The sequence below is a fragment of the Malaclemys terrapin genome, chromosome 6 (genome assembly GCF_027887155.1).
Source record: "Malaclemys terrapin pileata isolate rMalTer1 chromosome 6, rMalTer1.hap1, whole genome shotgun sequence".
Taxonomy (NCBI): domain Eukaryota; kingdom Metazoa; phylum Chordata; order Testudines; family Emydidae; genus Malaclemys; species Malaclemys terrapin.
This window is the reverse complement of record NC_071510.1, coordinates 370,513-387,618: the sequence shown is the minus strand read 5'-3', so window position 1 is coordinate 387,618 and position 17,106 is coordinate 370,513. Positions and strand designations below refer to the sequence as shown.

The following is a 17,106-nucleotide window of genomic DNA, read 5'->3' as shown; positions in this document are numbered from 1 at the left end:
TCTTTGCTGCACTTTTCCAACCTCTCTTCTCAAGTTCCCCTCCAGGCTTTCCTTGCTGCTCTGAACTTCCTACCTCGTTCTCAGTCCTGTTGCTACCCCAGCTGGGCTGTATCATCACTGAAGTCTGGCTCTTTAGGGGGGCGGATATGGTGCCTCTCAGTTCGGGCTCATTCTGTAATCAGCTTTCTGTGAGTACCAGGGGGCTCCATTTCCCCTTCCACTAGCTCCCCATTTACAGAGAGCCAGAGCAGTACCTGCAGCAGGGAGCGGGAGTTGCTGGTGGCCTCAGAGGCACAGGCCCTGCAGCGCCTCGGGCACCTGGCGCAAGTGCCGCATGATACGGAGCTGGCGCATCACATTGGGGGAGGGATAGCTCAGTGGTTTGAGCATTGGCCTGCTAAACCGAGGGTTGAGAGTTCAATCCTTGAGGGGGCCACTTAGGGATCTGGGAAAAAATCAGTACTTGGTCCTGCTAGTGAAGGCAGGGGGCTGGACTCGATGACCTTTCAAGGTCCCTTCCAGTTCTAGGAGATGGGATATCTCCATTAATTTATATATTGGCCGTGACGTCCTCATGCTGCAAGGGAACGAGAACCTGTCTGAGACTCAGACGCCTCCGAGGAATCAGGGGGGATTAACGGCCCCTGGAACCAGCAGCATTTCCACCCAGCCCCTGCCCACCTCTGAGGGATGGATTCCCCCTCCTGACCGCCAGGATAGAGTCTTGTTGTCCTTCCTAGTGACCTCCAGTGGCAACCTCCCTCCTTGTACGGGGAGCTCCTGCCACTTCCCCCTCAGTGCCCCTGACAGCTGTTCCACCTCCAATCCACAGCTCAAGTTCTCAGACCCCTCTCCTCCAGCCCCACCCAGGTTGGGTAGGGAGGGGACTGTAGCGAGGGGGGCAGGAGGGATTCTGGCAGCAGTGAAGTGGGATGTGGGGAGGTTGAGACCTTTCCCCAAGTCACCCCAGCCACTAATGCTGAAGCCGCAGGATGGCAGGCCTGGTGAATGGGACGGATCGGCAGTCCCTGCTGACTGAATCCTCCTGTTCTCTCCAGCAGGGCCGGCTTTAGGAAGGGCGGGGCCCAATTTGAACATTTTTGTCGGGGCCCCGGCAGGGATGACTAACAAAAAAAAAAATGGAAAAAAAAAGCCTTTAATTTCTTCCATGTATTATTTACTTTCCATAATTATATAAATAATAAAATTATATATTATGTACATTGCATCATATATGCTGTTGATCGGTTATTAATGAGCTCCGTTTCACGTGTGTGGGTCCCCGCCACTCCCTGGGGGTGTGCTAGGGTGACCAGATGTCCTGATTTTATAGGGACAGTCCCGATTTTTGGGTCTTTTTCTTATAGGATCCTATTATCCCCCACCCCCTGTCCCGATTTTTCACACTTGCTGTCTGGTCACCCTAGTGGTGTGAACATGTGTGGGTCCCAGCTGCTCCCTGCCCCCCTCATTGAAGCAGGTGTGCAGGGTTACTGCCCTGGGAACTGCAGGGCACCAGTGGACATGGGGCTGGCTGGAGGCAGGGCAGGGGCTCACTGGAGGTAGGGTCTGGCTGCAGGCAGGGCAAGGGGTGCGGGGCTGGCTGGAGACAGGGGTGTGTGGGGCTGGCTGGCTTTGGGCAGGGCCGCAGGGGGGTGCGGCAGGGGTTGCCTGGAGACAGGGCAGGGGGTGCGGCAGAGGCTGGCTGTGGGCAGGGGGTGCAGGGCTGGCTGCAGGCAGGGCAGGGGGGCGGGGCTGGTGCGGGCAGAACAGGGGCGGCGGGGCTGGAGGTAGGGCAGGGGTGCAGCAGGGGCTGGCTGCGGACAGGGGGTGCAGGGCTGGCTGGAGACGGGGCTGGCTGCGGGCAGGGCAGGGGGTGCGGGGCTGGTGCGGGGACGGGGTGCAGCAGAGGTAGCTTTAAATAGCCCCCGAGTCCCCCGCTCTCCCAGGGCTCTGGGGGCTAGTTAAAGGACCCAGGGCTCCCCTGCTTCTACCGTCCCGGCCCTTTAAATAGCCGGGGGAGCCCTGGGGAAGCAGCGGGGCTCCAGTGGCTATTTAAAGGGCCGGGGCGGTAGAGGCAGCGGGAGCCCCGGACTTTTTAAATAGCCCCCAGAGCCCCGCAGCCCTACCCCAGGGCTCCAGCTGTGGGGGTCTGGTAGCAATTTAAAGGGCCTGGGGCTCCAGCCCCTGCTGGGAGCCCTAGGTCCTTTAAATTGCCCCCTGGGGAAGCCGGGCCACCCTGGTACAGCGCACCGGCTCTTGCCGGTACACCGTACCGAGGCTTGGGCCCGGGGCCCGATTCAGGGGAATTGGTTGATTTGGCCTAAAGCCGGCCCTGGTGGGGGTATGGCCACAGAGCCGCAGGGAGGGGAACCCTGAGGTGTGGGGGCTGGGTGGGTACTGGGAGTTCCTCCTGAAGGGACGGGGGTTGGCCAAGGTCACTCAGCCCCGGGGTGTGGGAGGGGGACTGGCCAGGGGCACTCAGAGCCCCAGGAAGTGGCAGGGGCTGAGGGGAGGGACTGGCCAGGGGCACTCAGAGTTTGGGGGGGGGGCTGTCCGGGGGGGGCACTCACAGCCCCAGGAGGTGGGTGGGGGAGGGGTGCACAGGATTTCAGGAATTCCCTGGCAGTGAAGAGCTGCTGGCGGCAGGGAGGAGCCAGCCGTGACAATCCCCACTTGGGATCCCTGGCTGGGCTAGTGGCTATGGGGGCCCGTGGCCAAGCTGCAGCGGAAGGTGACCTGAAGGAAATGCCTCGGCCTCGGCCTCCGGCTAGGAAGGGCCTGGGCCAGACAATGATCCACCGCGCAGTGTCCCAGCTCCCTGCCCCACACCTGCGGGGCACGGCCCCTCCTCTGTAGGGAGGTTGGCATGTACCTTAGTGCTGCTTCCTCCATCCCCAAAGGCCTCTCCCAGCCAGTCTCTGGCAACCCCTGCCGTTCAATACGCACATTACCCTGCTGTGACATACCGGGGGGGGGACCCTCGGGGATGGGGGGGCTTTCACACAGCTGGGCAATTTAACCCGGCTGGGCAGGAGTGACTGTCTCCCTGGAGCTGGGGTCTCTGCTCCTCTGAGTCTCAGCCCAGGTGTCTCTCTGCCCTTCCCCCCAGTCGCCCCCGGGCAAGGTGGGAGCGCCCCACGTTGCGTTCCAGCCCCACATTCACACCCACAAGTGCTGGTGGGTTCCAATCCCAGCTGAACACGCCCACCCGGCCTTAGTGCTGAGCAGAAGGGCCCAGCGCTGCCCCACAGACCCTCTGGCTCTCCGAGCCCGCTCTTACCCATCACCGCAGCACGTCTGGCCCTGGGACCTAACCCTGGTTTTCCTGGCCTTGCTGCTCTAAGTTTAGTCACAGCCTCCACGTCTTTTCCCCCATGTCCCTTAACCCCACGTCACTGCAGAAGAGAGATTTTCTGGTAGCCAGCTGGCTCTCCTGCATGTGGATGTCGTTCCAAAAGACGTGCTCTGGCTCAGTCCCATGCTATGGTTGGCTGAAGGAATCACTTGGTCACATTCTAGGCCCTGAGTTATACAGGAGGGGCGACTAGATGCACATAATGGTCCTTTCTGACCTGAACCTCTATCAATCGCTACATTTTCAGCTGCTAGGAAGAGAACTCTGGACCTATTTTCTCTCATTCACTTGCAGTCGGAATAATTTCAATGCAGGCCAAAGGATTTCCTCTTCCATTGTGTCTTCAGCACGTTTGGGAGCAACCAGTTACTGTTACCCACAGGTTTCCAGTTTCAACCTGTCCCAGGGTGAGATGGCCAGGAAAGGGGTTGGAGCTCAACTGCACCTGGCCCAGGTGATGCAGCTCCCTAGGGCGAAGGGAATAAGTGTGGGGGTCACGTGACAAGATGCAGCCTGTGACTAGGACCCAGGCCTGCTGAGAGATAGAAGGGCAGCCTGTGCTCAGCCAGGAGAGAGACCCCAAGGGAAGCAGGCATGGGAGGGGCTTGGAGAGTCCTTTAATGGTCAGGGACAAGGTGGGAAGGGGCCAGGTTGAGCACTAAGGACCAGGCCCTAGGAGGGAAAGACAGGGCAGTTTAGGAGATGGGGCAGATAGTCCAGGTGGTTTCGGCTCCCAGGACCAGACACCCAGAGGTGAAGGTGATTGTCGGGGCTTCTGTCCTTCTTCCCCAGTGTAGATTTGATAGTGGAGAAGACTGATGCCATAAGGGGGAAGTGAGTTACCCCAAGGTCACCCAGTGAGTTTATATCACAAATGCATACTCGGAAGGATCCAATAGAAACATGGATTTTCCAGTCTCTTCTTTCTAGGAGTCCCCAGGGCTAAGGTAAAACCCCTGCTGCCCCTCCCCATTCTGCTCACCTCCAAGATGTGCTGGAGTTTGTCTGAGCTGGGGGGTGCTGTCAGCAGGATCGAGAGCTCGTCATCCATGTTCTCTGGGCAGGCCTTGCTCAGAGCCTGCCAGCGGAGGGAGACCAGGGGTCAGGAGCCTGCATTAGCACCGGTGTGCCATTGACCAGGAGCCGGCTGAGGTAAGCGCCGCCTGGCCGGAGCTTGCACCCAGAAACCCTGCCCCAGGTCGGAACCCCCTCCCACACCCAAATTCCCTCCCAGATCTCACACCCGGCACCCCAACCCCCTGCCCCAGGTCGGAACCCCCTCCTGTACCCTAATCCCTCCCAGACCCCACACCCGCACCCGCACCCCAATCCCCTACCCTAGCCCTGAGCCCCCTCCCGCACCCAAACTCCCTCTCAGAGTCCGCACCCCAACCCTCTACCCCAGCCCGGATCCCCCTCTGGTACACCAAACCCCTAATCTCCAGCCCAATCCCAGAGCCCGCATCCCCACCGGAGCCCTCACCCCTCCCTGCACTCCAACCCCCAGCCCCAGCCCAGTGAAAGTGAGTGAGGGTGTGAGAGCGAGCGACTGAGGGAGGTGGGCTGGGCTGGAGTGAGTGGGGGTGGGGCCTTGGGGAAGGGCATGAAAGAGTTTGGGTCAAGGGCGTTTGGTTTTGTGCAAGTAGAAAGTTGGCAACTCTACTTAAGGACCTTTGAAAAGCAGCCTCCTTAGCACCGCTCCTGATACCAGGGGCCAAGGCGCCCCCGGACATGAGAACCACAATATGCCAGAGCAAAACGCTGCGTTAGAAATCGGAGCTCAGGCTGCCAAGCGAACGATAGCTGACAGACAGGAGATGCGGGAATTAAGGTTGTGCCTTCAGCCAGCAACTGGTGTTCATCCGTTTGCACCACACACACACCTGTAGGCAGGGCCACTATTTCCTTGTCTGTCTGCCTGTTTAGCGTCTCTCGGTCCTTACTGTGCCCATCACCGTGGTGTCTGAGTGGCAAACCAAGGGTTTGACGTGTGCATATGAAACTGCCTGACTGGAAGGACGTGGTTTGGTGTGGATCAGTGACTGCTGGGGCGATTGGTGGCAGAAGGCTGTGAGGGCCTGGCTCATTCCGACGTGGCTCATTCCAATGGCTTCTACAGCTGAGAGCAGCCCAGTCTCCTGCCTGGGTCCGACGCAAACCAGGAAGTACAGGACCACGGTTAATAAGAGCAGCTCAAAAGATCATTTTCGCTGAGCCCAGCCCTGCACAGATTTCCAGCTTAGGTTTGCATTTTCAGCAAAAGTTCTTCTTGATTATTTTCTCCCAATCCCCTTCTGCCTCCATAATAGCCAGCCACCCCGTCAGTCGCATCCTGGGGTGCTCCAGGGACAGCGTGTGTGCGTGTATGTGTATGTCTGTATATATATGTATGTGTACATGTGTGTACGTGTATGTGCACATGAGTGTGTGCACATGTGAGTGTGCGTGTGTATGTGTGTACATGTACCCCAGTCAGATGTATACATCTGGATTTCCTTTGAAAGAATTTTCAAATTGAGCTGATCAAGTGCAATGGCAAAGCACCCAATTCCTCTGCCCCCCAACTGCCTTCCCTGCTTTAACGTACAACCTGCTCCGCTGACACCTCTCACTCCTGAAAGCCCTAAGGCTCCAGGGGAGCAGGCCGTGCCCTGCCCTGCCCTGGCTGCCCCGGGTGTTACCTCGGAGGGAATCGTTCCAGATTCCAATGGGTGGCAGGTCCAGGGAAGAGCCTTATCTGGGGGGAGGCTGTACCAGACCCGCCCGACCCAGGCAGGCTCCCAGGTACTCTCTGCTCGGGGCTGAGGTTGGATCACAGAAACCCCCTTGGGAACTGCCACCCGATGTGCAAAGACTACCCCTGCTCCTGTTTTCCCTGCCAGCTCAGGACTCCAGCACCCTGTCTTGCTGAGCCAGACACTCCTGTTTGGCTCCAGACACAGATCCAGGGTCTGAATCACTTGTCCCAAAGCAGCAAGTTTACCTGAAAACAGCTCACAGTAGAGTGCTTGTCTTTAGCACTCAGATGCCCAACTCCCAGTGGGGTCTAAACCCAGATAAATCCCTTTTACCCTGTATAAAGCTTATGCAGGGCAAACTCATAAATTGTTCGCCCTCTATAACAATGATAGAGAGATATGCACAGTTGTTTGCTCCCCCCAGGTATTAATACATACTCTGAGTAAATTACTAAATAAAAAGTGATTTTATTAAATACAGACAGTAGGATTTAAGTGGTTCAAAGTAGTAACAGACAGAACAAAGTAAGTCACCAAGCAAAATAAAATAAAATGCGCAAATCTATGCCTAATCAAACTAAATACAGATAATCTCACCCTCAGAGATGTTTCAGTAAGTTTTTCTCAGACTGGACACCTTCCAGGCCTGGGCACAATTCTTTCCCCTGGTACAGCTCTTGTTGCAGCTCAGGTGGTAGCTAGGGGATTCTTCATGATGGCTTCTCCCCCTCTGTTCTCTTCCCCCCTTTATATATCTTTTGCATAAGGCAGGAACTCTTTGTCTCTCTGGGTTTCCACCCCCACCTCACTGGAAAAGCACCAGGTTAAAGATGGATTCCAGTTCAGGTGACATGATCACATGTCACTGCAAGACTTCATTACTCACTTGCCAGCACACACATATACAGGAAGACTTACAGGTAAATACAGCCATCTGCAGACAATGGGAGTCATCAAGATTCCAAACCATCATTAATGGTCCACACTTTACACAATTAGTTTTGGATACAAGAGTGGTACATTTATACAAATCAGATGATCATACTCAGTAGATTATAAGCTTTGTAATGATACCTTACAAGAGACCTTTTGCATGAAGCATATCCCAGTTACGTTACATTCACTTATTACCGTATTTTCTCTAAAACCATCTCAGTTACATTATATTGACTTATTATCAAGTTTTTATAAAACCATATAGACTGCACAACGTCACAGGCTCCTTAGCAGTTTCTCTCCAAACAAATTCCAGTTCAAGACACCTGAGAGCTCCACAGCAGGGCAGCATCCCCAGAGCGCAGCAGGGCGGGGGTTAGGGGGAGCAGTCGGTAGCAGCCCCTGCCCCTCGTACGGCAGGAGCGAGAAGTGCCAGCCCCTCTGCACAGAGCAGCAGTGTTCAGCCTGGGCCAGACGTGCTGCGGTGATGGGTAAGAGCGGGCTCGGAGAGCCAGAGGGTCTGTGGGGCAGCGCTGGGCCCTTCTGCTCTGCACTAGGGCCGGGTGGGCGTGTTCAGCTGGGATTGGAACCCACCAGCACTTGTGGGTGCGAATGTGGGGCTGGAACGCAACGTGGGGCACTCCCACCTCGCCCGGGGGCGACTGGGGGGAAGGGCAGAGAGACACCTGGGCTGAGACCCCAGCTCCAGGGAGACAGTCACCCCTGCCGCCAGCAGCTCTTCACTGCCAGGGAATTCCTGAAATCCTGTGTGCCCCTCCCCCACCCACCTCCTGGGGCTGTGAGTGCCCCCCCTGGACAGGACAGTCCCCCCCGGGCTCTGAGTGCCCCTGACCAGCCCCCCCTCCACCTTGACACTAAAGTAGGAGACGTGGTAGATACACTAGAGGGTAGGGATCGGATACAGAGGGACCTAGACAAATTAGAGGATTGGGCCGAAAAAAACCTGATGAGGTTCAACAAGGACAAGTGCAGAGTCCTGCACTTAGGACGGAAGAATCCCATTCACTGCTACAGAGTAGGGACCGAATGGCTAGGTAGAAGTTCTTCAGAAAAGGACCTTGGGGTCACGAAGAAGTGGGCTGTAGTCCACGAAAGCTTATGCTCTAATAAATTTGTTAGTCTCTAAGGTGCCACAAGTACTCCTGTTCTTTCTAGGGGTCACAGTGGACGAGAAGCTGGATATGAGTCAACAGTGTGCTCTTGTTGCCAAGAAGGCTAACGGCATTTTGGGCTGTATAAGTAGGGGCATTGCCAGCAGATCGAGGAATGTGATCGTTCCCCTTTATTTGACATTCGTGAGGCCTTATCTGGAATACTGTGTCCAGTTTTGGGCCCCACACTACAAGAAGGATGTGGAAAAATTGGAAAGAGTCCAGTGGAGGGCAACAAAAATGATTAGGGGTCTGGAGCACATGACTTATGAGGAGAGGCTGAGGGAACTGGGATTGTTTAGTCTCCAGAAGAGAAGAATGAGGGGGGATTTGATAGCAGCCTTCAACTACCTGAAGGGGGGTTCCAAAGAGGATGGAGCTCGGCTGTTCTCAGTGGTGGCAGATGACAGAACAAGGAGCAATGGTCTCAAGTTGCAGTGGGGGAGGTCCAGGTTGGATATCAGGAAAAACTATTTCACTAGGAGGGTGGTGAAACACTGGAATGCGTTACCTAGGGAGGTGGTGGAGTCTCCTTCCTTGGAGGTTTTTAAGGCCCGGCTTGACAAAGCCCTGGCTGGGATGATTTAGTTGGGAATTGGTCCTGCTTTGAGCAGGGGGTTGGACTAGATGACCTCTTGACACAGTATTTCCATGGCACAGGGGTGTCTCTGTGGGGCAGGAACATTTCTCCAGGGTGAATCCCAAACTCCTCAGCACCAGCCTCCCTCCTGGGAGTCTCTGTCCCAACGGGGCCGGTTCCTAGCGTCTCCTCTCTGCCCCGTGCATGCCTGGCCGGTGGCCGGCTGCCCAGCCAGACTGATGGGCGAGGGCGGCAGTGCCAGGCTGTGCTGGGCGAGGCGGGAGGGTCCAGCAGTCCCAGCTCTCGGTTGTGCCGTTCCCGGGCACAGGGAATGGGAGTTGCGCCTCCTGAAGGGCGGGTTTGTGTTCCCAGCTTCTCACCGGCTCTTCCCTTTTGCAGCTGCCCGGTGCCCTCGTCTCCTGCTCCTCACCGGCCTGGTGGCCCTGTCAGCCCCAGTTCTGACCCTGGAAATACACAACCTGAACATTTTAAAGGGACCCACTCATGCAATCAGGAACTTCCACCCAAAGCACCTGAAGGCAGGTGTGTCATGTGGGCCTCTCCCCTGGCCCTAGGGGTCCCCGCCAGCCCTGGGGCCCCAGGACGTCACTCACTGGCTGCCTGGGGATTATGGAGGCCTGAAGCCACTGGGAGAAATTACAATCCAACTGTAGCTCTCTATTCAAACCACGCTGAGCTCTTTGGCGGTTTGAGGGAGGGGAGGGAGGTTCGGAGGGGCACAGGGGCTGGCCCATTGCAGTGCAGGGAGCAGCACGGGACAAAGCCAGGAGGTGCTGGTTGCCTTGGGCAGCAGAGGGGGCGTGGAGGAGTGAACTGGTGCAGCGTGGGCCCGAGCCAGGCAGGGGCAGACGGGATGAGATGGGGGTGCTCGGGCAGCAGGGCGACTGGTGCAGAATTAACACAGAGCTCGAGCTAGGCAGGGCAGGGCTGTACAGAGCTCGAGGGGAGGCGCGGGGGCTGGAAGCTGCTGCAGGAGAAGCTGCGGAGCCAGGGAAGGGACTGGAAGGCACAAGGTGGTGTGGGCAGAGCCACGGGAGCGGGCGGTGAGTTTGGTGGCTGCATTTGGGCAGACTGGAGGGGAGCAGACGGAAACCAGGTAGAGCAGTGAGGGGGTTTGCAGAAGTGTGGGCAGAAGAACGGTTTGTCCTGGATGAGGGTTTCAGGGACATGGAGAAGGGGAGGCAAATGCACTGCTAACACTCTCTGGTGCTTGGGAGACAGTCTCTGACAACCCCTCATGTCACGCGGATCTCCCAATTCCTGTCCCTACAGATCAGGGGAAAGGGAGCCTGCGGCACAGCCGAGCCAGTGACCCGCAGTTACCAGAGGCCCACGGTAAGAGTATCCCACGCTTCACCTATCCACGCCCTGCAGAAATGAGATGCAAGAACAACAAGAAGCAACAGAGAATCCTGTGGCACCTTTAAGACTAACAGAAGTATTGGAGCATGAGCTTTCTGGGGGAATGCCCACTTCATCAGACGCAAGATTCACCCACGAAAGCTTATGCTCCAATACTTCTGTTAGTCTGAAAGGTGCCACAGGACCCTCTGTTGCTTTTTACAGATTCAGACTAACACGGCTACCTCTCTGATATGAAGAACAACAAGAGTTATTCACACAGCTTCTACCTGCAGGGCACAACAAGGCATTGGGATGCATTGTCTGACCGGGCCAGAGGGGAATCCCCAGGGATTATACAGGCCCCTGGGAGCAGGAACTCTGATGGCAGAGGGTGGGAGGGTGTGGGGGAAAGGGCTTGATACACACAGGCTGTAACGTGTCCTGCAGAGGAGAAGCTTTGGGTCATGATCTTTCTGCAGGGAAAGTGGCACCACTGATAGACTGTGTGGGATCCAGGACCCAGGGCTTTTACCCACTGGGCCGTGTCCCTCACTACTGCACGTGTGGGGAGTTTGCAGCCAAAATTTGGGATGAGTGGCAAGATCCTTTGACTCCACAGACTCCTCCTTTCCCTGGCAGCTGGTGTCGGTGGCCTCAGCACACACGCCCTGTTGGAGAGCCCTTGGCACAGGAGTTTGCTGAGAGCTGAGGGGGTGCAGAACCCGCTGCTGTAAGATACAGTCACCCCACAGGACACACGGTGCTGTTAGCTTGCAGTGTCCCACGCATCGTGTCTGCCGTGTTAAACACCTCCCCGAAAACCCCTGCAGAGTATGAACAGGGGCCTGTTTGTCTTCTGGGAAACCTACGTGTGCACGTGCAAAGTAGCTAGTTAGAGAATAAACTGCCCAGGAGTGGGTGACAGGACCTAACGCCAGTGCTGTGCCAGTAGATTCGGGCTCAGTGTCTGCATCCATTGTTGAAGCCTCTTTGACAATGGGCTGGCAAAGCATGCGGGGTGTCAGTGCAGACACTGCTGTCTGTGGCACACCGGAGGGGCCCTTTCTCACTGACCCAGGGTGGGAAGATCTGAGCAGGGTTCTGTTCCACGGGGTTTAGTGAAAGCGATCTCTCTCTTGTGCACAGTCTGGCCCAAGGACTGCAGCGAGATAACCTGGAACAGGGTCAGTGTCGTCTTTGTCATCCAGCCCACAGGATTCCACCAGATTGTCGTTTACTGTGACTTGAACAGCACCAGCGAGGGCTGGACGGTCCTCCAGCGGAACCGGCGCGACACACAGATCACCTGGGCTGAGTCCTGGAGCACCTACAAGTACGGCTTTGGCAACGTGCAGGATGACTACTGGCTGGGGACGGAGTACATCTATCGGATCGCCAAGCAGAAGGTCTACCAGGTCAGGTTTGTCATCCACGATTCATCCGGCACCATGAAATACGCAGACTACAACCTCTTCAGTCTGGAAGACGAGTCCAAAGGCTACAGGCTGAGGCTGGGCTCTTACACTGGGACTTCAGGGGACGCCATGACTTCAAACAATCCTAGCACCGTGCATGACAACATGAAGTTCTCTGCTAAAGACCTGGATCAGGACACTTATGGTGGGAACTGTGCGTCTAGCTATGAGGGGGGCTGGTGGTACTCGGCTTGTCATTCTGTTCGACTGAACGTCAAAGGGAGCATCACTTGGGGTAGTTTCTGTAGTGGGAACTGCCAAGCCTCCGCCATCCTCATCAAACCAGCATCCTACTGTTAGTCACCCCTTCCCCACCCTCCTGTCTGCAGTGAGGCCAACCCCTGCTCCACGAAGGGAGGGAAAAGGGTCAGCGTGTGTCATGGCCAAACCTCACACCCAACTCGGAGGGGGAAGTATCATGTTTATCCAAAATGAGGCAACTTTCTCTTTTCTTTTCTTCCGTGCACTTTCCGAGCTAATCTCTGCTGGGCACTTGTGCTTTGCGTTGACTTGACTTAGTGATATTCGTAATCAGAAGAATCATTTGCAAAACCTGCAGTATCCAGATGTAGAAGCTCCGGGGAGAGTAAATGCCTCAGATCCGTAGTGACTTTTCAGTGTCTTTTGCTCTCAGACTCATGGGCAGTTCCAGAGGTCACAGGGGTGAGGAAATCCAGAAACACAGAAGGGTTTTTATAAACTCCCGCTCTACTGCTCATTAGCAGGGATTAAAGCTTCACATTAAAAAGGCATTTTAAATGTGGTGGCCCCAGTTGGTAACTTTCTGTTCCCTGCCACTTACTCTCTGCTGTGCTCTCGTGGGCACCGTACTGCGTAGATCCATTCCCAGTATTCTCAGCCGTCCTGCCTTGGGGGAGTTGGGCTGGCAGACCTGGCTGGGTTCCTTGCCCCACAGTCTTAGGGGTCTGCAGGTTGCTGTGAGGGAATTTTCGGCAATGGCCTAGCAGGATTTGAAAGCCAGGCCTGCACGTCTGACGATATCTGGGTAGCTGCAGCAGTGGCCTGAGGGGCCCTTTAATCAGTACCTTGAATTACTGTCCACGTGTGCAAGTAGGTCCTAGTCCAAAGCCAGCTGATAACAGACAATCTTCCATTGACTTCAGTGGGCGTTGGATCAGGCCCTAGTGTAGGGTTGTTGGGATGGGCCCGTTGCTGCCAACTGCACCAAGAGTAACTCCTTGGGCCACCAGTCCTTTCTCACGTTTGGGGGAGGAGAGACTGGGATGCTGGGAGAGGAGACTATGGGCTACCTGCTGTCGATGCAATACCCAGAGAGAGCCTGTGGGGCAGACACGGGGTGTATTCCACTCCCACAGCAGGCGGAGCCGCTCCTCAGCCTGAGAATCAGGGCTCTGCCCCCAGCTTTGCCTGGCCATGTGCTTCGGTGAAGAGGTCACAGATCCAGGGGCTGTCTCCTGTAAGGGCCGTTGCTTGCTGGCCGCAGTCAGACAGTCACATAGCAACAAGCAAAAATGGGGGGAGGGATTTTCCAAAGGTCACAAGTTACTTAGGAGCACAGAGCCCATTGAAAGTCAATGAGCAGGGCTGGATTTGGGGGTGGGCAACCGCCCAGGGTGCAATGGTCCAGGAAGGCTCCGTGGTCAGGGGGCTGTCCATGCCCGTGGGACCCATGTGTGTGGGGAGGCCTGGGCAGTCGGAGAGCGGCGGCTGCTGGCCAGGCACCCAGCTCTGAAGGCAGTGCTGCCGTCAGCAGCAGCGCAGAAGGAAGGGTGGCATGGTAGGGTGTCTTGTCACCCTTCTGCAGGGAGTGGAGCTGGGGCGGCTGCGGCTGGGGCACGCAGCTCGAGCCTGTTCACCTCAGCCAATCTCCGGCCAAGCCGGGAGCCAGGCCCTCCCCATCCTCCTTGCCCGGCGCTCCAAAAGGCAGCGACCCCCGGCCACAGCGGGAGTCGACCTCACGGAGATCCTACCTGCTCCCTCAGGGAGCTCATCCCCCCCACACCCTGGGACCTGTCTGCTAGGGTTACCATATTTCCACAATCAAAAAAGAGGACGGGGGGGGGGAGCCCCGCTCTAGCCCCGCCCTGCCCCGCCCCAATCCACTCCCTCCCACTTCCCACCCCCTGACTGCCCCGCTCAGAACACCCAACCCCCCCACTCCTTGTCCCCTGACTGCGCCATCCTGGGACCCCTGCCACCAACTGCCCCCTAGGATCCCACCGCCATCTAGCCTCCCTGCTTCTTGTCCCCTGACTGTCCCCTCCTGAGAACCCCCACCCTAACTGCCCCCCTAGGACCGTACCTGTCCCCTGACTGCCCTGACCCTTATCCACACCCCCACCCCATATTCATACCCCTACCCCAGATAGACCCCCGGGACTCCCATGCCCTATCCAACTGCTCCTTGCTCCCTGACAGGACCCCCAGAACTCCTGACCCATCCAACCCTATCTGCTCCCTGCCTCCTTGACCCCACTCCACACCCCTGCCCCCCTGACAGCTCCCCCAGAACCCCCGACCCATCTAACCACCCCGCTCCCTGTCCCTGCCTGTCTTGACCCCTCTCCACACCCCTGCTTATACAGGGTAAACTCAGAAATTGTTTGCACTCTATAACACTGATAGAGAGATATGCACAGCTGTTTGCCGCCCGCCCCCCCCCAGGTATCAATACATACTCTGGGTTAATTAATAAGGAAAAAGTGATTTTATTAAATACAGAAAGTAGGATTGAAGTGGTTCCAAGTAGTAACAGACAGAACAGAGTGAATTACCAAGTAAAATAAAATAAAACACGCATGCCTGAGCCTACAGTAATACAACTGGGTACAGATAAAAACCTCCCCAGTTCCAGAATGCTCCTTTTTACAGACTAGTCTCCTGCTAGTCTGGGTCCAGCAATCACTCACACCCCCTGTAGTCACTGTCCTTTGTTCCAGTCTCTTTCTTGGGGGTGGAGAGGCTATCCCTTTAGCCAGCTGAAGACAAAATGGACGGGTCTCCCAGGGGGTTAAATAAACTTTCTCTTGCGGGTGGAGACCCCCTCCTCTCTCCTATGCAAAGTCCAGCTCCAAGATGGGGTTCTGGAGTCACATGGGCAAGTCACATGTCCATGCATGAGTCAGTTTTTACCAGCCAAGCCACAATCCTGGGAAGGCTCTGATGTGGATTGGCATCTTCAAGTTCATTGTTGGCTGAAGTGGTTTTTGATTGGGCACCTAATTTGCACTTTTCTCAGGAAGCTGACCAAATGCTCTACTAGGCTAGTTAAAATCAAGCAAGTATACAGCCAATATTCCTATGTGGTTTCGGGGAAAGCAAAATTTTCTGTGGGAAAAAGTCAACTTTGTTGCAATGGCAAATACGGCAGGAGAGGGGGCAGCATGAGAGAGGAACAGGCCGTTTGCTCGTGTACACACAGCACAAGAGAGAAACACAGGAGAATGGATCTGCTCTGCTCCGGGCTGGGAATTGCTTTGTTTGCTCTCTAGAGAAGGGAATGCAAACTGTTCAGCACTCCCTCCCCACAACCCGTAAGAAGAGTTAATGCTGAACGTGTGTCAGTGGGGCCATCTACCGTCCAAAGCAATGACTACATTTTCTGGACAAAACAATGAGGCCTTTGGACACCGAACGTCAGGAAGTCTGGAGACGGACAATGAAAGGAACCCAGCACCGCCCCACTGGTCTAGGACCTTCCACTCCAGCAGTCTGACACCGGCCACTCAACTTTATCCCCTGAAACTGACAACACGTCCAACTAGTTTCCTTGCCTCAACTCCCATTGCTCTGCAACCTGCACTGCAGAGCTTCCTAAAAACGTCCCTTGTCCAGCCGTGCATCCCACCCCGTTTCCAGGGCTGTTCACAGACCAAAGGGCAGCCTGGCCCGGGGGCAGAGCAGCCAGGCTAAGCCTGTGGAGTGACCCCGGTGATGTGACCAGGGGGAACTGGCTGAATCCCTGAATTGTCCGTTTCCAGACTTTGTGCAGTTTGGGGCTTGGGAAGCTGCAGTAGTTCTGTGCAGAAAGTGCATTTAGGGGCCGTTAACTAGACCGTTCTGCATTGATGCCCACACGACCCCTCCTTCCGTGCACTACCCTCCCCTCGTCCCTCCAGGCTCCCGCCCCGCTGTGCCTTTCTAAGGGGCTGAGGGGTTTAATCACAGAACTCTTGTTTTACTGCTTCAAATGAACTAGTTTATTTGGCCACGTAGCAGATCGCTGACTCACTGGCGCGGCGCCTCCTGCTGGTCATCCAGGAATTAGCTCAATTCCAGCACTAGGAGCGCCTCCTGCTGGCCAGTGTCTCTCCTGCTTCCAGCCCCCATGTCCCTCACAGACCCCAGTGCCCCTTACCTTGGGGTGCTGTCCCAAAGCAGTGCCCCCACACTCTGGGTCTCCCTTCCCAGGGGAACCCCCTCCCCCATGCCCACCTTGCCTCAGTGGCTCCTGCCAGTCGTCATCGAGCCCCCTTTCTCTGGGGCAGACTGCATCTGTCATGGCCACTCATCGCTGGCAAGGGGGTTGGATCAGCTGCTTCTGCCTATGCCCAGGCGGCACCTCTGCAGCCCCAGTACCACCCTGGGCATTACCAAGCCTCAGCCTGGGGAATTGCCAAGCTGGAGCCCCCCAGCTCCTCTTGCCCATCCCCAGCCCTGCTCTGCTTCAGGTCCCCTGTGCTCCCCGGCAGCCAGGCCCTTCCCACTCCCAGCTGGAGTGAGACTGAGCCAGCTCCTCTCTTAGCCCGTCTAGCAGGGCCAAAGCTGTGGCTGCCTCTTCAAGCAGCCGACCTCAACTGCCTTTAACCTCTTCTCCTCGGAGCAGGGGTACTGCCCCGCTCCAGGTCACTTTTCCTTCTTTTGGCGTAAAGGGTCTTTTTGGAAGGGGAAATCCCTGGCTTAACAGTCTTTAGGTGTTATTAAAGCCCCTTGTCGGCAACGTTAGGGTTACCATTCGTCCGGATTCCCCCCGACATGTCCGGCTTTTTTGAGTTAAAAATAGCGTCCGGGGGGAATTTGTAAATGTCCGGATTTCCCCCCCCCCATGCAGAGCGTGCGCAGCTTACAGGGCAGCCGGCCGGATGGTGCCACTCGCACGGGCTCTGGCAGCCAAAGCCCTTCCTCCACTTCCCCCTCCTCTCCCCTGCAACTTGAGACCACTCCCCTCCTCTCTCTCCCTCCCTCCCCCCCGCTGCATTCGCAGATCACCGGCCGGCCGTTCGCCTCGGCCTCCAGCAGTCTGGAGCTCCGAGCCTGCTCCCCTCCCCCGCTGCCGAGCGCGCTGCTCTGCAGCACAGTAAGGGGGCCGGGGGCCAGAGAAGCGGCAGGGAGGTTCTGGGGGGGGTAGTCAAGAGACAGGGAGCAGGGGGAGGGTTGGATGGGTCAGGAGTTCGGGGGGGGGCTGTCTGGGGGTTGGGGGTGTAAGGTTTTGGGCAGTCAGAGTACAGGTGGGGGGGTCTCAGGAGGGGGCAGTTAGGGGACAAGGAGCGGGGGGGTGTTT

General features: G+C 56.5%; 1 protein-coding gene across 1 annotated transcript; it reads left to right on the top strand.

Moving 5' to 3' along the window:
- Positions 1-6,682: 6,682 nt before the first annotated feature.
- Positions 6,683-12,387, top strand: LOC128839581 (fibrinogen-like protein 1-like protein). The gene is made up of 5 exons (XM_054032672.1): positions 6,683-7,016; positions 7,349-7,523; positions 9,184-9,327; positions 10,078-10,140; positions 11,296-12,387. The coding sequence occupies exons 1-5, from the start codon at positions 6,927-6,929 to the stop codon at positions 11,922-11,924; spliced, it is 1,101 nt and encodes a 366-aa protein (XP_053888647.1). The 5' UTR covers positions 6,683-6,926; the 3' UTR covers positions 11,925-12,387.
- The last annotated feature ends 4,719 nt before the right edge of the window (positions 12,388-17,106 follow it).